Source organism: Patagioenas fasciata, chromosome 9 (genome assembly GCF_037038585.1).
Source record: "Patagioenas fasciata isolate bPatFas1 chromosome 9, bPatFas1.hap1, whole genome shotgun sequence".
Lineage (NCBI taxonomy): Eukaryota > Metazoa > Chordata > Aves > Columbiformes > Columbidae > Patagioenas > Patagioenas fasciata.
This window is the reverse complement of record NC_092528.1, coordinates 7,635,158-7,658,020: the sequence shown is the minus strand read 5'-3', so window position 1 is coordinate 7,658,020 and position 22,863 is coordinate 7,635,158. Positions and strand designations below refer to the sequence as shown.

The 22,863-nt window shown below is 43.4% G+C and overlaps 1 protein-coding gene and 1 long non-coding RNA gene across 3 annotated transcripts in view; one reads left to right on the top strand and one right to left on the bottom strand.

Moving 5' to 3' along the window:
- Positions 1 to 394: 394 nt before the first annotated feature.
- LOC139828621 (uncharacterized) lies at positions 395 to 8,041 on the bottom strand. The gene is made up of 4 exons (XR_011740453.1): positions 7,970 to 8,041; positions 945 to 1,084; positions 636 to 797; positions 395 to 539 (listed from the first exon to the last, which is right to left on the bottom strand). It is a non-coding gene; the product is annotated as an uncharacterized lncRNA (long non-coding RNA).
- NGEF (neuronal guanine nucleotide exchange factor) overlaps positions 4,964 to 22,863 on the top strand; it is a 50,710-nt gene continuing 32,810 nt past the window's right edge. The window contains exons 1-4 of one of the 2 annotated variants that reach the window (XM_065844834.2): positions 4,964 to 5,273; positions 13,038 to 13,097; positions 16,168 to 16,363; positions 19,792 to 19,909. In XM_065844834.2, the coding sequence (XP_065700906.1) occupies positions 16,297 to 16,363; positions 19,792 to 19,909 (185 nt within the window). In that variant the 5' untranslated portion in view covers positions 4,964 to 5,273; positions 13,038 to 13,097; positions 16,168 to 16,296. Of the gene's footprint in view, positions 5,274 to 13,037; positions 13,098 to 15,991; positions 16,364 to 19,791; positions 19,910 to 22,863 lie in introns of both variants that reach the window. The other variant, XM_065844833.2, reaches the window with a different exon arrangement.

Here is a 22,863-nt window from a genome sequence, read left to right as displayed (position 1 = left end):
TGTTACGAAAAAGTCTTAAAAAAAATAGAAAGAACAAAAGAGAAAAATAAATACCTTTTTCACTCTGTGTCTCCTGGAAGTCACTTCAAAGGCAAAAAAATAAAAATAAAAAAACAACACACCAAAAAGCACTCCTATTGGATTAGGTGAAAGGGAGGTTCAACGCACTCTTACCAACTAGTCCCCAACCTGCAAAATCATTTATATTGACAGCAATGTGAGCTGTCACAGATCTCCAGGAAAAGCTAGCAGCTGGCATGTGCACACAAGCTGACATTTAAATAGCAAACCTGTTTTGCATGTAAGGGGAGGTTCCATGTGAGCTGGACAAGTGCTAGGGAAAGACCTTAAAATTATCATAGTAATTAAACAGCATATTCCTACCTGCATGGATTGACAGCAGTGTGGAACAGCTGTTATTTCTAATGATTACAAAGTTCAGAGTGCTGTCTTATTTCTTGGTCCTCTTGTCTTGAGGAAAGTTCCTCTGGTCCTGGCATGGGGACTCCCACTGTTTCTTCTCAGAGTGCTCCTGAACTCTGGGAAAGTTTGCCAAAAGAAGCCACAAAATGGTTATAACCAGCAGGTGACGGTACCGTGATAATCTGACAAATTCCCCTGCTGGCTCCACACACCTCCACTCCATCAGCGTGCTGTTTCTGGATGAAGAAATGGGTCACACAGGAGTCTCCAGGCAGTGGTACAGGTATGACAGGCTGGTGCACGCAGCCACAGCTCCCCACAACCTCTGCGGAGGTGTCACCAGGGCCACCATGCCAGCAGCTGCAGTCAATGAGCTAATGTGGAGAGTGGGGCAGAGAAACAAGGGTCCCAGCTGAGGGAGAGAAGGATGGCATCACCCCTTCTCCCAGCTGTGCCCTGGCTGGCTTAGAGGCAGCACCTGCAGCTTTTGGGACTCCCCAAGCAAATTATTTCACTCCTACCTTGTGCTACAGATCTAATATCGTGCTGTTGCTGTCAGACATGACCTTTCCTATCCCATTCCTTCCTGTTTCTCTTGCTTTCCCCTCTTCTTTACTGTGTTTCCATTGCTGCCATTAATGCTTCTTGTCTTTGAAGTTATCTGAAAAAATAAAAACAACAATCCTGCAAACAGATCTTTCTAGTAATAAAAAAGGAGGAAGAAAAGTTTCCTCCTTTGATGGCAGTTGTGGTCAATCTGTGCAAGCCAAATAGGGAGTTGCAAAGGTGTGGAGTTACAACCAACCAACCAACCAACCAACTTAATGTAATGCTTCTGTATTACTATCTTTCCTCTCTCTTAAGCAATCCTGCATCCCTTCTTGTGCCAGCACTGATGCTCATCTTACCTTGGCAAACCATCAGAGGATGTCAGTCTGGCAGAAAACTAGTCCAGAAAAAAAAAAGTGAACAGTTTTCTGCTAGGTCATTGCCCTGGACTGTGTCAGCAGGAGTCAGACAAGCAGCAGAATCTGCGGTAGGAGAGGGAGTGGGAGCATGAAGCTGTTGACAAGAGAAGCAGACTCACCAGTCTGACTGGCAGCTAGCCATTACAGCAAATTAGCTGTATTGTAAAACCGCACCCATGTTTACCAACCTTGCCTAACTGGGCACGTAAAGTATTGCTGTAACAGAGACACACAGGAGAAGCCTGAAGGCACTTGTATCTTGCTATTTTACCCAGACCCAGGCAACAGTCAATGTGAGGAAAAGTCCCTCCAGAGACAGCGGCATTGATATCCACCAGACAATAACTTGTAACAGTGACTCCTGGAGAACATCCAGAGTCAAGCAAAATAGAAGTCATTAAGGAAGGGAGACACTGAAGAGGTTGCCAAGACACAGTCTGTCAGAAAGGCAGGCATGAAAGATTGCTTTGTGGATTTCTTCACCTTTTTCTGCTCCCTGGCTAACAGCAGTGTTACTCAGGTGGTGTTCTGAGTCACACACTTTGCTTCTGAACCCAGAACTGTTCATTTGTTTAACAGAAATCACCTTGCCCAGCTGCAGCTTAAAACTGGCTGTCCATCTCTTCGCAGAGTGGGAAGAACCAAGTATTGCTTGCTCTGGTGGCAGTGGCTCCCTGCTCCACCTTGGCAGGACATACATGGCAGAGTGGCTGTGCCTCAGGCCACCTCTGCTCCCAAAATGAAGAATGCGCTGCCTGGTCCTCCTGTGAGGTTACCCCAGGTGAACCCCAGTGCCTGTGCAGGAAAACCGCAGGCAGCCTGTGGTGCTTCCCCTGTGCAGCCACTGCCAAGCTCTGCCAGCACCTGGCCCTCCAGCACCACTCCTCAGACCGGCAGAAAACCCTCCTTCCTGATGAAAGAAAAAGGGCTTTTTTCCAAACGTGCTGTGTGCCACAACTGTTTTACAAAAACATTCTTCGCTAACTATAAAAAATTGATGTCTCAGTGTAGACATGGTAGGTTTGATCACCTCTTTCCTCTTGGTGTAAATCAAAATCAGTGTCACCAGTGAAGTTTAAAATGGGTGTAGGTCTGAGGATAATCAAGCTTTTCACTCCTATTGTTCCACACTTACTTCATTGCCCTTATATCTGATTGTTGTAATGAAAACGTTTTTAAAAAGGTTAAAAAATGCAAATAGGGTGTGTGGGTGCATTAATAAGAGGATGTAAAAATAATGCAGAAGATAATATAATGACAGAATAGTGAACAATGGAGCATTTACATTTGGAGAACCGTGCTCGATTTTGGGTGCCACCTCTTAGGAAAGATATAGCAATAGCTGCAAATGAAGACTAAGAAAAAGAATTCAGAAGCTAATGCTTGTGAGCATATCTGAAAAGAAATCTGTAGGAAAACAAGAGAGGTTACCTTTAATGAGTGATACCTAGTCCATTAAAAATCATCAATGTATATTTCCCTTGCAAAATGTTGAAACCTGAATCCACTCATTCCTTAAACGATTAGAAATGCAAGCCCAGCTCAGGTAATTCAGTATTTTTGCTATGCTATATGGTGTAGCAGCTGTTGTCAGGCAGCTATCATTAAAATCCAGAGGTCTTCCATGAAGTCAGGCCACACGAGAGACAATTACACAGTTTCGCAAATTTTCAGTTAAAACACTATCAGCTGCTCTCCAGACATTAGAGAATATGGTATAATTAGTGCAGAACACAAATCCTATAGACCTGAGGTATGACTGAAAGACTGCTCTGTCGGAGGGAAAAAAAAGCAGGAAGAAAAGCCTGAGTAACAATAATAATGAATGTAACACTGGGAAACAGGGTTCACTGGACAAGGAAACATCCACTGTTTTCTCTGATTCCAGTTCTGGTTAAGGAAATAAACCTTCGTGCATATTTGAAACCAGCACCTCACTGTCCTTATCAGCTGTAAGAGCGACAGGCATGAGGAGCAGGTAGTCTGGGTTTGTACCATTCCACACTCCTTTCACCCCAGCTAAGTTACTTTTGATTTCCGTCAGGAGGAGTAAGCAAAGAAATGTGCTGCCAGTGCTTCTTTCTCAACAATAGCCTTTTACAACATATTTCCTCTCCTCATGGAAAGAACTGGGCAAAACCCAACAAATACTCCCTCAACCCAAAGGGCAACAGCATCACCCCATAATGGACCTGTAAGCCTGCTGACACTCCACAGTGGCTTGTAGGTTTGTCGCTGGGAAGCTCCTGTACCCTGCAAGAGACAATGTCCCGTGAACAGCCTGCCTATGATACACATGACACCCTTTTTCCATTTGGAACAGGAAAAATAAGCATACTTTTTTAGCTAAATTAATAGCAAAATCTATGGGAAGCAAAGGAAGAAAGGTGGTGCAAGTTATATACAGAAAGAGGACTGAAGAAGCAGGATTTAGCCCTCAAAATAGCAACACTGGGAAGGAGTGACTGCAGCAAATTACTGTCAGGAAAATGCAATAAAACTGGAGTCCCTTGCTTTGTGTACTCTGCCAGTTCCGGGGACACTCAGATAAGCAAATCTGGAGCACAAAGCTAGGGAGATTCACCCTGGAGTGACTCTTGCGACAGAGGGGAGCTGAAATTCCAGTGCATCCCTCATTCCAGCCTCCTGCTGCCTCACAGACCAGAGGCGTGTAGGTCTGATGGTGACCTTGATTAATCATTACCGGATTAATTGCTGACAGCCCTCTATGCCAGGTCAGGCCCTCAGCTGATGTAAAGGGACACTGACACTGGTGACCATGAAGCTACAATGACCGAGCTTGTATTAACCAAAGCTTTACTCAATGAACATTTGGCCTTCCACAGAGCAGGCGAGGCATACAGCTGCATTTTAAAAGGAACAGAGTAACATCATGGCCAACTAAAATATTTTGAGATGAACAAGGCACTTGGCAAGTTCAGTGAACTTGAAAAAGGAATAAATCAAGGGAAAGAGTAGCATCAACTTCAGCAAGCGATATGATGCTTTTTGTAAGAGTCAGTCAAACTACAGGCTTATAAATACCAAGTGAGTTCTCGAAGGACGAGGCAAAACTTCTGTGTATAGCAGTGCACAGGTATCTACAAGAATTACAGGTTTGTTTGTCTTCCTTTGAAGCCTTTGGCCCTATGCTGCCTGCAGAAAAAGGACATTCAAATAATATCAAGCAAGCCCAATGAACAGCAATTGTAAGCACAACCTGAATAAGAAATTGAAGTATTTCAAGGGCGAAAATTATAATAGGTGTTTGGATGAACAGATAAAAAAAGCCTTAAAATAATACCAGACTGGTTCTGCTATATCCACCCCAGTGCCCAGGCATGTGAACACACATGAAATTAAAAAACAACCTAAAAATACTTCATCTCAAATGGCTTTAAATAATGTAAAGCAAGAGCAGTTTCTCAGCCAGTGGGCCTTAAAAGTGTAAGCTAATACCATTTACTGTTTCCAGTTATTTGAGTTTGCAGATTTGGACTGAAGTTTCACCCAGCTGTTAAAGATTTATACAGGAGGTTTAACAATGCTCTGTCATTAAGCCTTTGGCACAAGCAGTGCAAAGGACATTCAGGGCATGTTTGTACTAACTTATCTGGGTAAAGGGAAAGCTGTTCCTTTAAATTATGTTTGCTGTGACTCTGGAAACTGAGCAAACAAAGTCTGAGCGAAACTTCACTCTCAAACAGAAGTGACAGGAGGTACTAGGACTGAAGGACAGGGATCTTCCATAGGACACACCTGCCTCAGGATTCACAACTGAATTGCAAATCTCTTAACAACTTGGGGGAGTTTAGTCCAGACTTGTTGGACGTACCTCATCCCGATGGCAAATGAGAGACTGGTTCAGCCCCAGACTGTCAGGTGAGTAAAATCCTATTCTGGGGGGATGTTAGAAGATGAATGGTCTGGGGAAGACACCTCAGGCCACAAACAAAGGCACAGATCCAGTGCCTGAAAAAGAATCAACTTTGCTCTACAAGCAAAGTTCAAGATTTATACAAGCAAAGTCACACTGAAGGAGTCCTGTGCAACCCAGACTGAGCACAGCTGTGACGCTGTTGAAATACTGGCTGATGGAGAGGAGGGACAGCACTGGCACAGCCTGACAGGCATAAAAACCACCGCAGGGAGGAAGTCTGGTCAGAGAGGAGACCCAGCCCGCACAGAACAGGCATTAATGTCACCAACTAAACAGCAAACATCCCCCAAACCAACCAACCAATCAAACTGTGTGTCTTTTTCCAGGGGCAGGACAAGTTGTGATTTTTTCCTGGCAGATGTTTATGTGTGATCTTGCTTTAAAAAAATATATAAATAAAGGTAGGAAATATGAAAAACAGCCTGTTTTCCTCCTAACGCCAGGCTGATCTTTCCCCTTAGCCGATCTTTCCTTTCTCTCAGGAGACCGGTTGCTGTGTATCCAGTATAGCTGTGAACTTCACCCCAGCAATTCGGTGTATTTTTAAATGCACAAAGTAAACAGCAACTCAAATCTCATAAGAACAAACTAGCTCTTGAGATATTAAAGTACTGATGGATTCAACCGTTACTGTTGAGCTGCCACTTCCAGGTCTAGTTGAAAATAAGAGATTGCACTGAAATAACAAAAAGATTTAAAAACATTTTGCTGAACTTGAAAAAAAAAAAAACAACAAAGGACTAATTGGCTGACATTCATTTTAAGAGATGGACAGAAATTTTATTCAGGTCTGATTTTCTCCAGGCACAAATTGGGACTGGTAAATCCAATCCACTTTAAGACCAACTGTAAATATAGCAGTATGTGTGAAATACCACAGTAATTTTCAGAAAAGAAAGACCCAGAGACAAAACACCCATTGTCCTGCACTGCCATAATTTGTAGAGGACATTTACAAGACAATGTAAAATGCTTTAACTATATAATTACCATTATCTGTCACTGAGTATGTGGCCAGTGCCTGGGGTTTTTACTCAAATTCTCTTTTTGCATTCTATAGGGAATTATATCATCATTTTTACCACAATACTGCCTGAAGGCAGTATTTCATGTTTCCAAGCAGTACCCCATGGAAGCAGCCTCATTAGATCTAAAATAAGAAAAACTGACAAGACTCAGTAAAATCAAAACAATCTAGAAATCTCATCTCCTCCCTGCCTTTTCTTTCCCAGCAAAAATTGTCTTTGAAACAGATGTCTATGAAAAAACAGGTCTAGCAGGCTACTCAGTCCACAAAACCTGGATTTCACTGGTCCAAAAGGGAGCAATTCCTGAAATAATGACCCCTTCTTAGGAGAAACTGCAGCCAGCTCAAATAAAACTTAGGAAGAGCAACAGGGACACACTGAGCAACTAGAAATCTAGACAAAGTGCCTGCTTTTCACTTGAGGTCAGAAATGTATGAAACATGAAATGAAAAATAACGAAAAAAGAGAGAATACTCAAACCGGTTCCTTTTTTCTTTAATTACACTACTGTTCAGAGCTCTTTTGAACCTATCAGGCTATCTCATGTCATGCTATTGTACTTAACAGTGAGTTCCTGCTCAAGTAACTCAGAAGAAAAAAGGCTATTGGAGGAATATGGGAATATTCACAATAGTGTATACCACTCCCAGTCTAGAGATGGGGAGCTACGACCCAGGAAAATCCCTGATGTGCTCAAGATTGCCCGGGGAACTGCAATAAAGCTGAGAAATGAAATCTGCTCTCGCAGGACCCGATTCAGTGCCAGAGCTGTGAGATTCACGACCCGCATCCCAGCCTTGCTCTTTCCATGCTAAAAAACTGGGAGTGAAGAGGAGGGTGACAGAGGGGGGTTCAAAAGAAAGGTCTGAAAGGGAAAGGTTCACCCTTTTTCACAGCACGTGGGTGAAGTGAGCTATGGTTGAGGAGACCATGCCACTTATTTGACAAAATAATAGAGTTCCTGTGGATGCACATGCAGCCAGAGAGTGCTGCGAGTGTGCCTGTCTTTCTACAGTGCAATGCTGCCTGGCTGTAGTGGGCAAACTGATTGCCTAAGCCCAGAGCTAGTGCCTCAGTCCCATGACAGAGAGACTGCTCTGCACTGGGAACAGCCATCCTGCGATCTCCCCTTGCATGCCAGGGTCCTCTCCCAGGGCTAAAAAGAGCTCTTCTGGAGGGTCAGTTTGCATGACTGATGCTGTTTGCTGCAGAGCTTCCAGAATTGTCTATCAAGTATTTTTCCTGAGTTACTAAAGACACGTGCAGTCAATAAAACAGGCTATAAGAATAGTATCAGCTTATGTCAGGTTTGAAATCAGCTGAAATTAGCTTGACGCAGTTGACAAGGTAGCACTCCAAACCCGCCTGGCATTTCAAACCAGTAGAAACCAGTCTAACAGGATTCTGATGTCTTATTGACTCCTGGCTCCCTTGAAGCTATGAATTTGCAAGCAGATTCACCAAATGGGCACTCCTTGGACCCTCCACCCAATAACCACTGTGGGAGGAAAAACTGAGAGGACTACTATTTCTTGTTGAACAAAATCAGCCCTCTTCTTTCCCTGCTTCTGTGTGGAAGCTTTCAAATGAAAAACCCTTTGAGTTCTTACCTCTTTGCAGTTCAAATAACCAGCATGCTCATTTCCTCCATAACAAGTGTCTGATACACAACCAGCAAACCTAGAAATAGAAGTGGATATCATTATATTTTTCTCCAAGAGCAGTGCAGGTGTTGCCTGCCCCAGGGACACTGGGCAGGTCTGTCTGTCTTGAAAAGCTTGAGCCAAGACATCTGCTAACCTCTTCTAAGTATTCTGGCATTACTAAATCTCTCTGCTTTCAGCAAGGCATTGTGCCCAGGACATTATTTCTCCTATCATGCTCTTGACTAAACCATTTCATCACAGATTAAACTTTCTATATCAGAGTCCTTTAATTTTTTAAGTGTAAGCTTTATGGTGCATATCCTTTCCATGGCTAGAAGGCTTCACATGGTCCAAACAGAAGAGAACAAACAAAAAGGAACAAGGACTCACAACTCCCATGTGCAACCCTGTATAACAGAGGAGATCATCAGGCAGGCTGCTGGGGGCCTTCTTGCATGCTTGCGTAGTACTTTGGTATCTTATGCTTTAGGGCTATGTCCTGTGATCTGCATCTAACTTGGAGTTGATAGTCAAGTACTCTCCCCAGTCAAGGAGATGCAGTCATTTGGTTTTTTAATTAATCACTCACCTTCCAGGGATAAGCTTGGAAAACCTCATGAGGTTTAGACCACAGCTGCTTAGCAACAATTTCACTAGTATCTTCTAAGCAGAAATAAGGAATGGGATAGCATTAGGGTTAACGACATTTCATAATCAGCAGGAAAAAGTAAAGGGGGCTTCCTCTAGAGGCAGGAGGTCTTGTTAGTATATAGACATATGTCAGCAATGTCAGAGGATGAGTTTTATACCTTTTACTTCTCGAGATTCTCTAAAAATCTTCAAGCAGGGATGTACTTTCACCATTGCATGTGCACTAATTGAAGGAAAGGAACAAAAATAAGGTCAGCTTTTTGTTTAATTAGTTTTTAAGAACTTATAAGGAAAATCAGAAGGGCTTGTAGATTTGCACTTCTGCTCCTCTGTATGCTTTAAAAATTAGGTTGACTCCCTCTACACAGCTGGACAGCGTGTGTTTATATATGCATATATATGTGTACGTATGTAGAATAGCTCCAGAGAGAGAATTCTGTAACATCTTAGCTATAGCCCATAGCTACATTTACTATGCAAGACCCAGGGGATGAAGCAGGGAATGCAATGGGATAGGGCTGGACGACTTGGAGATACATGGATTGAACAAGTACATCCATGAGCAGAGATGAAAATCATTAGTGGTATACAAGAAAGCACATATTTTAAATCATTATTTTTGACTTGTAAAGAATCTGTAAATAGCCAAAAAGATAAATCATCCTGGCAGCAGAAAAATATAGTTATTTAGTGTTATTCATTATGTAATGATATTTATTAGTTAATTAAAACAAAGTAGCTGCTATAAATACTGCATGTTTCATGCAGAGGGAACTGTGTGAAGGCATGTATCCATTTCTGTCATATGTAAGTAACAATTTATAGTATACACTCATTTTGTGTTTATATTTACACATGCGTGCTTACCTTTACCCCTAGAAGGTCCCACAATGACAGACTTAATTCTGGAAACATTTTTACATCTAGCTAGACCGTTTGGGTAATTTTTAGCTGGTTTAAATGTACTGGTTTCTCTCTCCAAGCCCAGTTCACTTGGTCTCATGTTGTCTAAAGCACGTGGCTTTGGCGGCTATATTAAACGAATCCAACGTATTTATTTTTAGTCTCTGAAGTGTTTCTAAAACAGCTTCTCTGTAACATATGTGCAAGACATAAAGGTTTTATTATCATAAGCATGTAAAAAACTGCATAATTCTCTCTTGGTTTTGCCTGCTATAAAAAAGGTACCATCACCAAATCACAGAAATAACATCATTCCGTTACCTGTCTCACCTGAAAGACTATCTCAAAATCAGAGCAGTTGCAGTTTGATTCTGTTAGGACAGGTGACAGAATTAAAACTTGTTTACAAAATAAGTACAAAGTGCTTGTTTCCTGGAAACATGTGGGGTCAAACAATTTTATATTCTTTCAGCCAGCCCCAAACATATTGTCTACTTTTCTGTGGCTTCTGCTGTGAACCTCTTTGGTCCATGTCTCACTTTCTGGTTGGTCTGTTCTTATGCTCCCCCTGGTTTCTCCACCCCTGTGCCTTAATCAAATAATACCTTGGCCTTGCACCTAAATAGTTCAAATTCCATTGTGACATATTATGTCCCTTTACTTTGGACAGGGACATGTGCTTAACTGTCTCTTGCCACCATCTAAAAGAAAGGACCAGAACTGATAACAGGTCCAAGGAGGGTTATCCCAACCAGTAACAATGAAAATATGAATGTATGTATAGTCAGGCAGCTCAGCGCCATGGGGGCTTTAGGTTAAGGTGTTGCCATGCCCAGAATCTTCTGCTGGAATTTGAGCCCTCTATAACAGGGGGGGCTCAACAGGACAGGAGAGTGCCTCATGTGCACCAGCTTAAATCTGTACATTAGCTTAAGCCACTGATGAGGCTAAATGAATTCATAGCTACATCTGCTAAGAGCTATATCTGCCGGAGACCAGGGCTGAGTCTGTGGGTGTTACTATTCCCCTGACTCAGACAGAAATATCTCCCAATGCAAGTGCAGACCTGAGCCCGTGCGGAGCCCCGGCGCCGGCAGCGGGGCCCACCCGCATGGCACTCCTTCAGGGATCGGCACCCACGTGAGCAGCAACGGCAGCTGATGAGTAAGGCCTGCTGCTGGATTTTGGACTGTGCCCCATCCCTGCAGAGCTGTTTTTGCCTCATTATGATGCACTGTGAAACATTTTAGAGATGACATTCCACTCCACTTAAAAACGAGGAAGAAGGGGAAAAAAATCTATGCCTAATATATGAGCAGGGATGTATTGGGGGACTGATAGCAGTGGGAGGCAGAGGTTTGTTGTCACTTTGCACAAGACTCTCAAAATAATTAAAGCATTTTAGAAAGAAACTGATAAGATGCAGCAAAGTCAGCATTTGCATGTACATCCAGATTATATTTAAAGAGGTAATATTAAAGGAGCCATGTTAACTATGAGGGCTTGAAGACAAAATCTTGTCTAAAAGAGTTCCACCTGATTCATCAAGTATACATAAAAGGTGCATCCCTATATTCAGTACGCAAAGCCTTCCAGATGAGTCATTAATAGGGCTTATACATGCAACATCTTCAACACATGAAAAGAAATAAAAGATTATGTGACCTTCTGCCTTTCTACAGCATTAAAACCCTACACTCAAAGCAGTAAGTAATTTCTGCATGGAGACCCCAAACTTTCCATTGAGCTACACATAATGTAAAGGAGCATTCAGCCATGGCTGGATTTAAGGTGATGGCAAAACTAACACAGCACCAGAGAACTCAGTGTAGGGGTTCAGTGCCCTCCTTGCTGAAAGCACCTGCCTGCCTTCTGCTGGGACACAATCCTGGCACATTTTGTGTGCCACTCAGACACATCAATATTGTTATCTTCTCCCTCGTGTTGGTGAGGATACGTTGTACAGTCAGACAAGAGCAATTCATCTGCGTGACTGTGTGTCCCTATACAGAAAAACCATACACTCAGGTTGTATTCATACCTGTTATTTCCCACTTCAAAACGCCCCTGCATTGTGTAGCTGGAGATTTCAACCTGTCTCTTACTTTAATGAAGCAATGTTCATTACCCTTCCAGACTAGGCAACAACATTGTTGAAGATGTCCCTGCTCATTGCAGAGGTGTTGGACTAGATGACCTTCGAAGGTCTCTCGCAACCCAAACTATTCTGTGATTCTATGATTGTGTAACATTGGCAAATTGAGCATTTTTCATTTCAAAATCATTAAGCATTATGTTTATAATTTCTTACTACAATACTTAACACTTTTCAGCCAGACAGCACACTTCCCATTTTTCAAGGGGAGTTTATGAAACACTGGAACCATCAGCAAGCAGAGCCACCAGTTTCACTCTACTGCACCCCTTATATTGCGAGAAAGGTTGAGTGCAGGGAGCCAGAAAACTCCCTCACAAATTATTTCCTTGTGGCGGTGGGAGTGTATAGAAGAAATCCTCCCAGAGACAGAGGCCATCAGCTCAGAGCCAGCACCAGACACAACAAAATAGCCCATTACCCAGGGTGGCAAATCTCCAGGGGGAGCAGCAGCCCTGGAAAACTGCTGCTGAGCAGAGTCCGGGTGTGCGGAGCAGTAGGTTTGGCAGGGAAGGGAGGTGGCTCTTCTCAGCAGCTAAGGGTTGCACCCCTCGTGTTCCAGCAGCAGCTGGCACAGCCAGCCCAACTTCCTGGGGCTGCCAGCCCTCAGCAGCTCTCTTTGCACCAGTGCCCACCAGTGACAGACCACACGGTCTGCCTCCTCCACAGCTCCTGCAGCTGTGCCTGCCTGGCATGTCGCAAGATGAGCAAAAAGGGAGAGATGATCCACCAGCGCCAGAATGAACCTCCTGCTTCAGGCTCCTGGATCGAACTCTGGCCAGACTAAATCCATCTGAAATACCTGCAGGTCTACACAGTTGCAATTTCAGTTTTCAGGTTGCAGGTTCTGATACTAAAAACATTCTCATATTCTATTAGACCTAACTGATTAAAAGGAGCTGCTTGTTTGACATCCAACACCCTCTGAATCCCTTAGGAGTCCATTCTCTTTTTCAGTAGGGACCAGCAGCTCCTTGTCAGCATCCGCAGCCAGATGATGCCTTTAAACACACCCAGTCCCACCCTCCCAGAAGCAGCAGCAGTCCCTGTTTCCCACACACATCCACCTGTCCAGGTCCACACTGCTCTGGGAACCTCAGTTGTTTTTACAATCTTTATTAGCATTTTAGCTAATGTCCTCAAGTTCAGCTGCTCTTGTGCAGCAGCAAATCTATGGCATTTTTTCACACTGGCAAGTAAAATTTCTCTACAGTCAAATTTCTGGAGGCTGAATTATGTGCGAGTCAAAATGCATCTCTCTAATGTTGCTGTATGTGCATCACTTACTGGTTTTACTGTTGTTATCTTTCTTTTTCCCTACAGACTGCTACTTTGGAGCTCTTGAACTACAGGGAAGTATGTTTGCCAGCAAAGCATGTTCAGGTAGGTGGTGACGCTGCAGCAAGAAATGTGATCTCAGGACAGTATGTGAATATACTTGGGATGAGTTACTCCTGATGTTACACCCACCTGTGACTATCAGAGGTGAATACCTTCTTCAAATATTTACTACAAACACTCAGACAGGGATAGTTATGGTCCACACCTGCTTGAATCATTCATTCTCTGTCACTGAGTAGCTTGACTGCTACCAGAATAATGTAATACTGAATTTTAATGTATCCTTTTAAGCTCATCCCTAGTTTTTAATACACTTGAAGTAATTGCAAAAGCCGATGCTATTCGATTGACATATCAATAAATGGTTTCTCAATAATATCTTAGAGTATTAATTTTTGAATCAGAAGCATTGCCTTCAGAAATATATTCTGTTCTTGGAATCTTCAGTGAAGAAATTTTAAAAATCTATATTGTAGCCACCACAATAAACAAATGTTCCCTCACCCCTGCCTCTCCTAGAAAACCTACCCACTGCTATATTTGCTTCTCGTCAAACATCTGTTTTGTTAGGGACTGTTTGGCAGCCTGACAGCAATCTAGCTCTTCAGTGTGTACACCCTTCGTCCCTCTGATGGATCAAAAAAAGCATATCTGGCAAAGATAACCACACTGGTTCGATAGCGCTTCCTCAACACATAGTTACATCTTTGTGCAGCCCAGCTGAGGGAGTTTCATTAAGCCATGCAGAAAGCTCCTTCTCTACCAAGTATCTTTGTAAAAGCCCAGCAGTGACATCCATGTACTTTCGTATTCACCAGGTAAGCAAAAGGGGGAAACAATCTTCTCCACGCATGCATCCACTCCCGCCCACACACACTCACGCATCTATTTGGGTAATGATTTCTTTGGAAATTCACATAGTTTTGAAATCACTGATGAGTAGCTCCTGTGAAAACTTTACCTCATTTTTGAAGAAAACACTAGCAGCAATTTGCTAAGCATTGTAAACTATGTTGGTGTTGCAAAAGCCACAAAAGAGAGACAGGTCTCTGGCCCTGTCTGAGTGGCATCAACAAGGACAAGGGGTAGCCACTTGAAGCACATAGGAACTTTGATATAGAAGAGATTGCTGCATGTTAATCTCAAGTAGCAAGGCATAAAACAGTTTCTAGAAGAGAATAAATAAAAAATAAGTGATTGTTAGAGTTTAGGGCTAGGAAGGATTATAGGTGTAATATTAGTTGTGGTCCAGTTAACAGAAATGCTTCCATCACAGTTGCAAGGATCAAGCCTTTGGGGTTTTAGTCTTGGGACAGTAAGAAAGGCACAGGAAAAGAAATAGCCTCTTCTTTCTTCTCAAGCCATCTCCAACAGCAGCTGTTTTTATTTCGCTGTTCCACCGAGCTACAGAAACAGGCTCAGTGAATCTCTACACCTCAGAGCAATTTACAAACCAAACCTAACACCACAACCAACAAACGGGTCCTTCATACACTTCCAGTAACACTGGAAACAGTCCCAGAGCAACCACCAGTTCCAGACAGCCCAAAAGTCTTGGCAGAACTGAAGTCAGGATCCAAATTTAGCAGCTATGAGCTGCATGCGGTGGTGCAGGTTATGAAAGGAGAAAGCAGACTGTAGAGCCCGGAAGCAGAACAACTCAGACTCAGCACATGATTTCAGATAGTGACCCTTTCTTTATAAGGATAAAACATAGAGGCTTCAAAAATCTTTGGAAAGCAGAGGATTCACAGTGATGTCCCAAATGCCCCTGATGTTCCAGGGTCAGCTGGAGTGACTCTGGGGGTGAGCAAGGAAAAGGTTTGTGCCACACACAGGTCCACGGTGATTGCAGAAGACTCAGAACAAAAACTGAGATGCCTACCTCCTGAAGTATCTTGCAGAGGATATACTGTAATGTAACAAACTCAGTGATAAGTGTAACTTCTCAAAACAACATCTAATGACTAATCCACAGCACTACTTTATGCCTTTCAGTGAATTGTCAATTCTATAGTCACACTTCCTATACAGCATCTCATTCTACTATTATTCATGTTAGCCTCATCAGTCACAAAATCGCATTATGTACTTAGAAAGGCTTTGACAGCTCTAAGAATTCAACAAGACAAAGCCAGCAGTGAATGCTTAAATAATCTGTTCACATTTTACCCAGCCCTGCAAAAGCTGAGGGATCAACTGCTATTTTGCTCTTGTAGTGGTTTGCCTCCTAAAAATGCTTGGCTGAACTGGTATAGCCCATGCACTGACACACAGTGCAGCAGGAGCCCTGTGCTGATGTCCCGATGTCACCGAGGGGGTACACTGCCACTCGAGGGCAACGCTAAGAAACAAAGCCAAGTCTCTGCACTTTGTGCTGCTGCATAATCTTGTCTCTTTTACCTTCACTTCTCGACAGTTATGGATTTTTCTTCATTTATCTGCACCACAGGAGTGTTGTTAATAAGTGTTAGAAGGCACCCAGCACTGTAAAAGGCATTAATTATTCTATTACAGGGAGAAATACACAGATAATAGACAGATTAAAAGAGCTTTCTCTCCAGCTTTTACTTTCTGTTCTATAACAATTTCACCCTTAAAAACAAGCATGCAGCCATTACCTGTTTCCACTCTAAATCAACTAGTAATCTACTGCTTACAAGTAACAAAAGGCAGTGGGGTCATCAGCTGAGCAAATATGGTCATTTTTCCAGTAACATGTGTGGCACTACAGTGTGTCATGGCAGGACAACCACGAGCACATCAAAGCAATGTTTGGGATGTTAGAATAAGGGTTGTAAGGTGATGACCTCAGACAAAAAAACCTGGAAAGCCCTCCCATTATTCTAAACACATAACACAATTTGGCCTCTGGACTAATCAGAACTTAGTCCTCTCTTTTCCTATTTTGTGATGTTTTGTTTGTCTGTCTCCAGCTCTAATTCAGAAAAAGCTGATGGAGTTGTGGAGGCTACCTGTCTCCTGCTGCTCTGCTGCTGATCCATCCTCTCAGTTGCCATAGAGACAAGATTTGGAAGCCATGGATGGGCTCAGGAGAGAAGCCGCTGGTGGGCTCTCCACTGGTGGGCTCCAGCAGGACCTTTCTCAGCAGGTACTGAGAGAGTCCAGTTCAGTCTCTGAAGGTGAAGAAGAGTCAGAAGGTGTGAACCTGGTGGCGCACGAGACGGACTCACACACACATTACATTGCCATTCAAAGAAATTCCAAGTACTACCGGTCCATGAGGCTGCCGAGCAGAGGGAAAAGAAAACCTTCAAGAGAGGCAATGCACACAAGGTGTGCTACAGGTGAGTACTGACCCAAACAACATGATGCTTCCTTCTCCAGTGAGATTAGGAACTATAGGAGTCGATTAGATTAGAAAAGGGACAGGGAAGGTAGAAAACGGCTCAGCAGTCAGCACACTACTGAACACCCCTGCCCTACGGCACAGCTGGCAGAGGGGCACCATCCTGCTTTGCTCAGCTGGGAAATGCAAAATGGTTGGATGTTTAAACATGCTTCATGGTGGAGAATCTAAACAAATGTGGGACTCTGATCTGCCAGCCCTTTGCTTTCTATGAGAAATTTAAACAGAGAAAGACATGAAGCTGTCAAGAAATACGAACTTTTCAGCATACAGAAAGGACATATTCAAAAGTAGTGAGATCTATACAAGTAACTGTATGGCAAGCTGAGCAGCGTATAGAGGGAACATTCAGCAAAAATAGAGCAGTATGTGTAGGGACCAAGCCTGTGGAAACTGCAGCGAACCATTACAACAGAGGATCAAGACTTCTCTGAAAATGCAGTTGCTGCCACCTTACATTGAATACAGCTGTAAGAAACACCTAAGCTCCCTTTAAACTTGGAGGCTGAAATAACGGGAACACCATCCAGAACATACAGGCATTCAGGCCTGGCTTCAGTAGAAATGGAAGGAGTTGGCTTTCTCTGAGCATGAACAGTAGCATGACTGCAAGGCCAGACTTTCACTGAGCTGGCACCTCATCTGAGCAGCTGCCTGTGACAGCAATGAGAAAGAGATGAGAAGCCGAAGAGAGAGCCAGGAAAGGAGCTATCACAACACACTCAGAAGCACTGGAAACAGGGCTGTAAGGGAAAAATGGAAGTGGTTCTAATCTAAACGTTAAATGAGAGAGACCTGGAACTCCGAACACAGAAAACGTCCTTTACTTGATCTCCCAGGAGTTCAGAGGAACTGTATTTTATAACTCATTATAAATAAAAGAAATTGCAGTGAAGATATTTATCCTATCTTCAGATTATAATCTAATAGAAACAGTGCACTGAACTCTGAACTTTGGCTAGCTGCATGACTCAAAATGATACAACACTGCTCCTGATGTTTGAGTGCTGTGCAAGCCACTGAAAGCTGTTGCTTTGTTATGCAGTAGTAAAGCACATTGCTTCGGCCTCTGAAAGCAGACCAAGTTCCCTAAGAAAACAAAGAACAGACATCCTCCACCCTAAAATAAAGGAGGTCTGGGAAAAGTCCCCAAGCAAATAAGTGTGTCCTGCCTGCCTCACCAAGGGAGACATGCTATTTTAGCAATATAAAGGTCCATTCAGCCCTGTGGCATGGACAGAAGGAACGTTCCCTCCCTTCTCCAAGTTTCCAAGCAGACAGCAGCAGAGCAAAGGGCTCCTGTTTAATATTCTGCTACTGTTGTCAGTGAGGTTTGTGGATAAACCAAGCGTCGCCTATGCCAGAGCAGAGCTGCTCTCCACCCTGCCAGAGCAGAGCTGTTCTCTCACCGCCTTCCCAGAGCACTGCTGCAGAGCAAGCACGGCAGAGACTTGCTTTCTTCTGCTCCCCGAGCGTCACCGCGTCCAGACCGCTGCTGAGGAGGCCCTCTCCCCTCTTACCTGCTCCTGCCACTGCAGCAGGACCAGCGCAGAAGGACGCACCTTCTTCATACATCTGCAGAGTCGTGGCATCAGGACAACGGCACAGGAGGACATCCCTCCTATCTAGCCCCTGTCATTGAGGAAGGACAAGCTAAAAGAAGGGCTTCTCTCTTAGTAGCTTGTTAGAGCATCCACAGAAGCTGACCTGCGCTTCCCTCCCACACCCCCTCTCTGTGTCACCACTGCTGAAACAGGATCTGTTCCAAACAGGGCTTTTTCTTCCATATCTGCAATCGTTCAGCAGGACACGCTGGGAACAGCATTTCCTATCTCCAGTCCGCACAGCAGGACCTGGGCTAGGAGCAATAGCTCTTTCTCCAGCATGTCCATAGCAAGTCCAGCTCAGAGCTACAGCTTTTAAATTCAGCTAAGATTGTGTAAGCAGCTCTTCTACCCTCTCCCTCTACTCCACTGATTCCATCCCCTCCCCCTGAAACTGGACAGCGGGTGCTTCTACACCAGCCTCATTTGTAGCAGAACCTTCTTCTGACAGCATTTGCTGACGTGCATGGGAGCCAGGGATGGGTGAGCTCTTTTATCTTGACTTCAAACCCATTTGAACAGCAGCTATCAAGAGTCTGACTCAAGCTCAAATGTTAACCTGTTCTCATTTTGCTTAGGGAATGACTGGGGGGGGAGGAGAAGGGAAGGAAAAAAGAAAGGAAGAGAGGGAAAGATACAGGGGAAAAGACAAAGTAAGTACAAAACAGGAAAAATAAAGACTCGAGAAATGAGAACAAGAAAAATAATGTACAAGAATGTAAATCCAGCAGAGAGAAAGGTTTTTATATAGGCACCCTTTGCACCAGCCTAGCTTTGGCTTATGGCCTAGGAGCTGTAAAACATAATAGATGCTTTCCTTTAGCTGGAAAAAATAGTTTGGTCTTTTTTTAAGCAATCTCCTCTGACAGAAGGATAAAATGCTTAAACTATTCAAAAAGCAAAGACAATAACTCAAGCTAGCATTTCATAAGCCTTTGGCACTGTTTTAGGGAGTTTTCAAAGGCTGGATTTCACCCTTTCCCTCTGAAAATCTGTAGCATTGATTAAAAGGGTGGATCAGAAACCAGCTTCAGTCAGAGCGTTGACCTGCCTGTGCTGTCACCAGTTTGAAATGCAAGCAAAATTATGACTTAGACCAAAATATTTCTAATAAAAAACAACAAGGCCATTTATCAACAGGCCTCAAACAACAGGAGGTTTCATTTGAAAAGTGAGATGCATCCTCTCCTGCCAAGTACTGCAGTAATAAGCCATGGACTTAATACAACTTTGGCTGTCTGTAAAAGGATCAGAGGTTCATCTGAGGGAAACTGGAGAAGCAATTAAAAGTAAAGCTCCTGTCTCACCCAAATCTAGCCTTGATTTATGCAGTAAACTGAACATCTACTGTGTGCCTGAAAGCACACAGTTTTCCTGACTTGGAAAACCAAATATTTCCACGCACAGGCAGGCACAGCTAAACCTTTTCTGCTTAAAGAATTGCACTGAAAACCACTGATGTTGGGACCAGATTTTCAGTGGTGAGAGTGCTACTCGCATACATAAGGACTGATATTGTGTATCTACCTTCACCTTTTCTCTATTGCATTTGCAGCTGTGACAAAGCTGTACAATCTTGCACTGTGCAAGCTGATGACACTTCAATCTTGTTTGAAAATCCAAGCTAAAATGTAGGTGTCTTTGTGTCTGTGGTCTTTCTGTTCCCTTTGGTGTAAGCAAACCACTACCTACAGTAAAAGCAAAGATGATCCTTAAGAAAACTACTATTTTAACACCTTCTTGTCTTCCTCTTATACCGCAGGTTCGCTCAAAAACAATGAGCCCGTCAAAGAGCCTCTGAACGTTTTATCTCAGAAGGGATCACCATCTCCAGTAAGCTCTGATGATAAGGCAACATTAGAGGAACTCTGGATCCAAAGGTAAGTGCTGGAGAATACAGGCAGAGCGATGTCAGAGCGAGAATGTTTGTTTTGGGAGGGACAGCTGGACTAAGCTATAGCTACTGATCCATGCCTTCTCACCCTGACTTGTAGTGCTGGTTTCAGTCTTAAAGATATATACATAGCACTAGCGCCATAGTATAAAGGGTCATATCAGTATGAGTTTGAAGAAGACAGCAAAGCAGAAGGTGGGGAGGGAACAAGAAGACAAAGGGGAAGACAGAAAAAAGGGGAATGGGATGTAGGATCTGTCAGTGGTGTAAGCAAAGCGGGCAGACTGCCTTAAACAGCTTCTGGAGAGAGTAAGGAGAGCCTGCGGGCATTTCCGTAAGGAACATCCCAATATAAAGGTGGTCCCATCCTTGGCCTTCCCAGAGGGCTCTCCTGAAGCCTGTTACACAACCCAACATGGAAAATGGGATTTTAGAGCTGAGGAAGTGATAAAAAGATGTTTTCAAAAGTATTCTTTCTGCTTGCTATTTACTTTGAAGAACTGATAGGCAACAGAGGCTTTCAGTGAGGTAGCCCTTTTGCTTAAAACCTTCAACAACTTAGATTCAGCAAAAGGCCCTGATCCCATAACCCATAAATTTACATACATCCCATAAATTTACCTTTGCCCTTGCCCTCTTGCCTTGGCAGCCAGGCAGGGAGAGGAGCAGTTACCTATCCTTACATTTTCTAATATGTGAATGAGGTATTCTCCCAAACACCCTCTCCAGCTCCTCATCTCTTGTGTGTATAACTAAGAGATAGTCCCTGCTTGTACTGTAGAAGATCATGCTGAAAGCGCTAAATTCTTGCCTTCTAAAGGTCCATGCATTATGCTGCACTGTGTGGTCTTAATTACCGAGCCCAGCTGTGTCGGTGTAAGGCACAGTACCTCACCAAGCACTTTTCCTGACAGACGGGACTCCAGTAAAAAAAGTTTAGCCAAACTGTCAAGTTGCATTTAAATAAATTAATTGCCCTGGCTAAAATTCATTGCCCTTTGGCATTAAATTGAGCATATGAAACTAGACAGCTAGAATCTGCTGCAATGTCAAACCCATCTGTCTTCCTTTCCTTGCGGCATAATCATCGCTGTCAGTCGCTGACATCCTGACACCACCACTTAGGCAGTTCTGAAACGAGCAAATTCTGATTCTCCCTGGAGCTGGAAACAATGAGCCTGTACTGGGAGTCAGTTTTATCAAAGATGCTGCTGTGCACAGAGCTTGACAGGTCAGCACAGGTTCTAAGTTATGTGTCTGCTAAAAGCAGGCAGTGCTGCTGAGGGGCATAATTTCTTGCAACTGAGAAATTTGGCAGAAAAGAAGACCAGAGTTCCAGCTCAAACTAAGCCCATGCACTCTTCTTCCCTTCTCCAAAAGATCAGTTGTAATTTATAAGAGAACCACCAGAAATATGCACTGTGAAAAGCCTTCAGGAGCCTAAGGACATTGCCATTATTTGCAGTAATCACTATTCTCCTCCTCCTATTGGGAAAACAGGCCATTGTGCAGATAAGACACCTAAAATGGTCTCAATAATGCATCTAATCTCTCCCTAAACCAATAAAACTGGTACCTGTCAGCTAAGAGTTCTTCTGAAAGCAGAAGCCACTGGTTCTGCAGAAAGGACTGTACAGGCACCTCTGAGCAGTACTGGGAAGGTCCATGAGGTTCTCAGGAGTGAATCACACAGTACTGAGGGCAGGTGGGGGAGGTGCTGCATCTCTTCCCATTCTGCAGCGTCCTACAGCAACTATATAAATGCAAGGGCTGGGCAGGCACAATCCCTTCTCCTGCATGAGATAACCTGACATAGATGTGTTCTTCAAAGAGGACAAAACACAACTACAGAACATAATAAATAGCTCAGGAAAAGGAATAATTATCTGAATTTTACTCAGATGGGATATATTCTCTAATGCTCTGATTAAGGAAAAGTACCATAGGCTCCTTCAAACCCATGAGTGACTTGAATCTGTGTCATTCAAAGCTCTGAGAAGAGCAGAGTAGTTCATCGATCCCAGAACACTGGTGTCTGAAAACAATATGACCTCAAACATTATTGTTGGCATTCCAAAATCTGCCATACACCCTCCATAAGGCACTTCTTAAGAGTACTTTTATGCCTAACTATTCTCAAATTATTTATTTCCCATGACCTTTCTCCAATCGATCCCCCGAAGCACTCCAGAGTTCTCCACAACATCCCAGTGTTCCCTCCCACTCTTCTGCATTGTACAAAGACCCAAACCCTTCATGTGATGAGCTGCTTCCCGACAACCTAGCTGACTTGCTCTGAACATTTCAGTGCTGAGCTTCTAGCACAACTTCTGCTTTTCAGAGTAACCAGAGCCAAAGACCTGGAAGGAACTGAACTCAACAAAAGCTGCTCTTTCCCACTGTGACCAGTCCTTCCAGCTCCAGAGTAGCAGCAGTTATGCAGACTGAGATCATAAAAAGCCATCACAGAGGAATATCTACCCAGGGTGCCCATCCACAGCTGTCAGCCTTGGCTGAAAGCAGCTCCCACAGAGACCAGAAAATTAGTCATTTCAAACCCTAGAAAGGAGATTCACTAATCAGTGTCTAGCCTTTATTACCAGCTAATAGGATGTTGACTTCTCTTCATTTCTAATACAATACAGATGTTTTAGCAGCTTGACTGTATTATTTACCTACCATTTCCCACCGAGTCAGATTATAAAAATGATATGCCTTTATTGTGGGCCACTAGATACAGTGGAGGAGAAACTCAGTGTGAAATTTCATGTTGCAAAGCTCACTGCAAGGTCATTGGTCTACCAGCACAGAGCAAACTATTTCTTCAGGCTGGTTATGAAACCCCCAATTCAGAGAAATGAGAATAATCTAAAAATCATTTGATTGCGTTTGATCTAAGCTCAAAGAGTAGAAGCACTACAACAGTGAATACAGTCACCT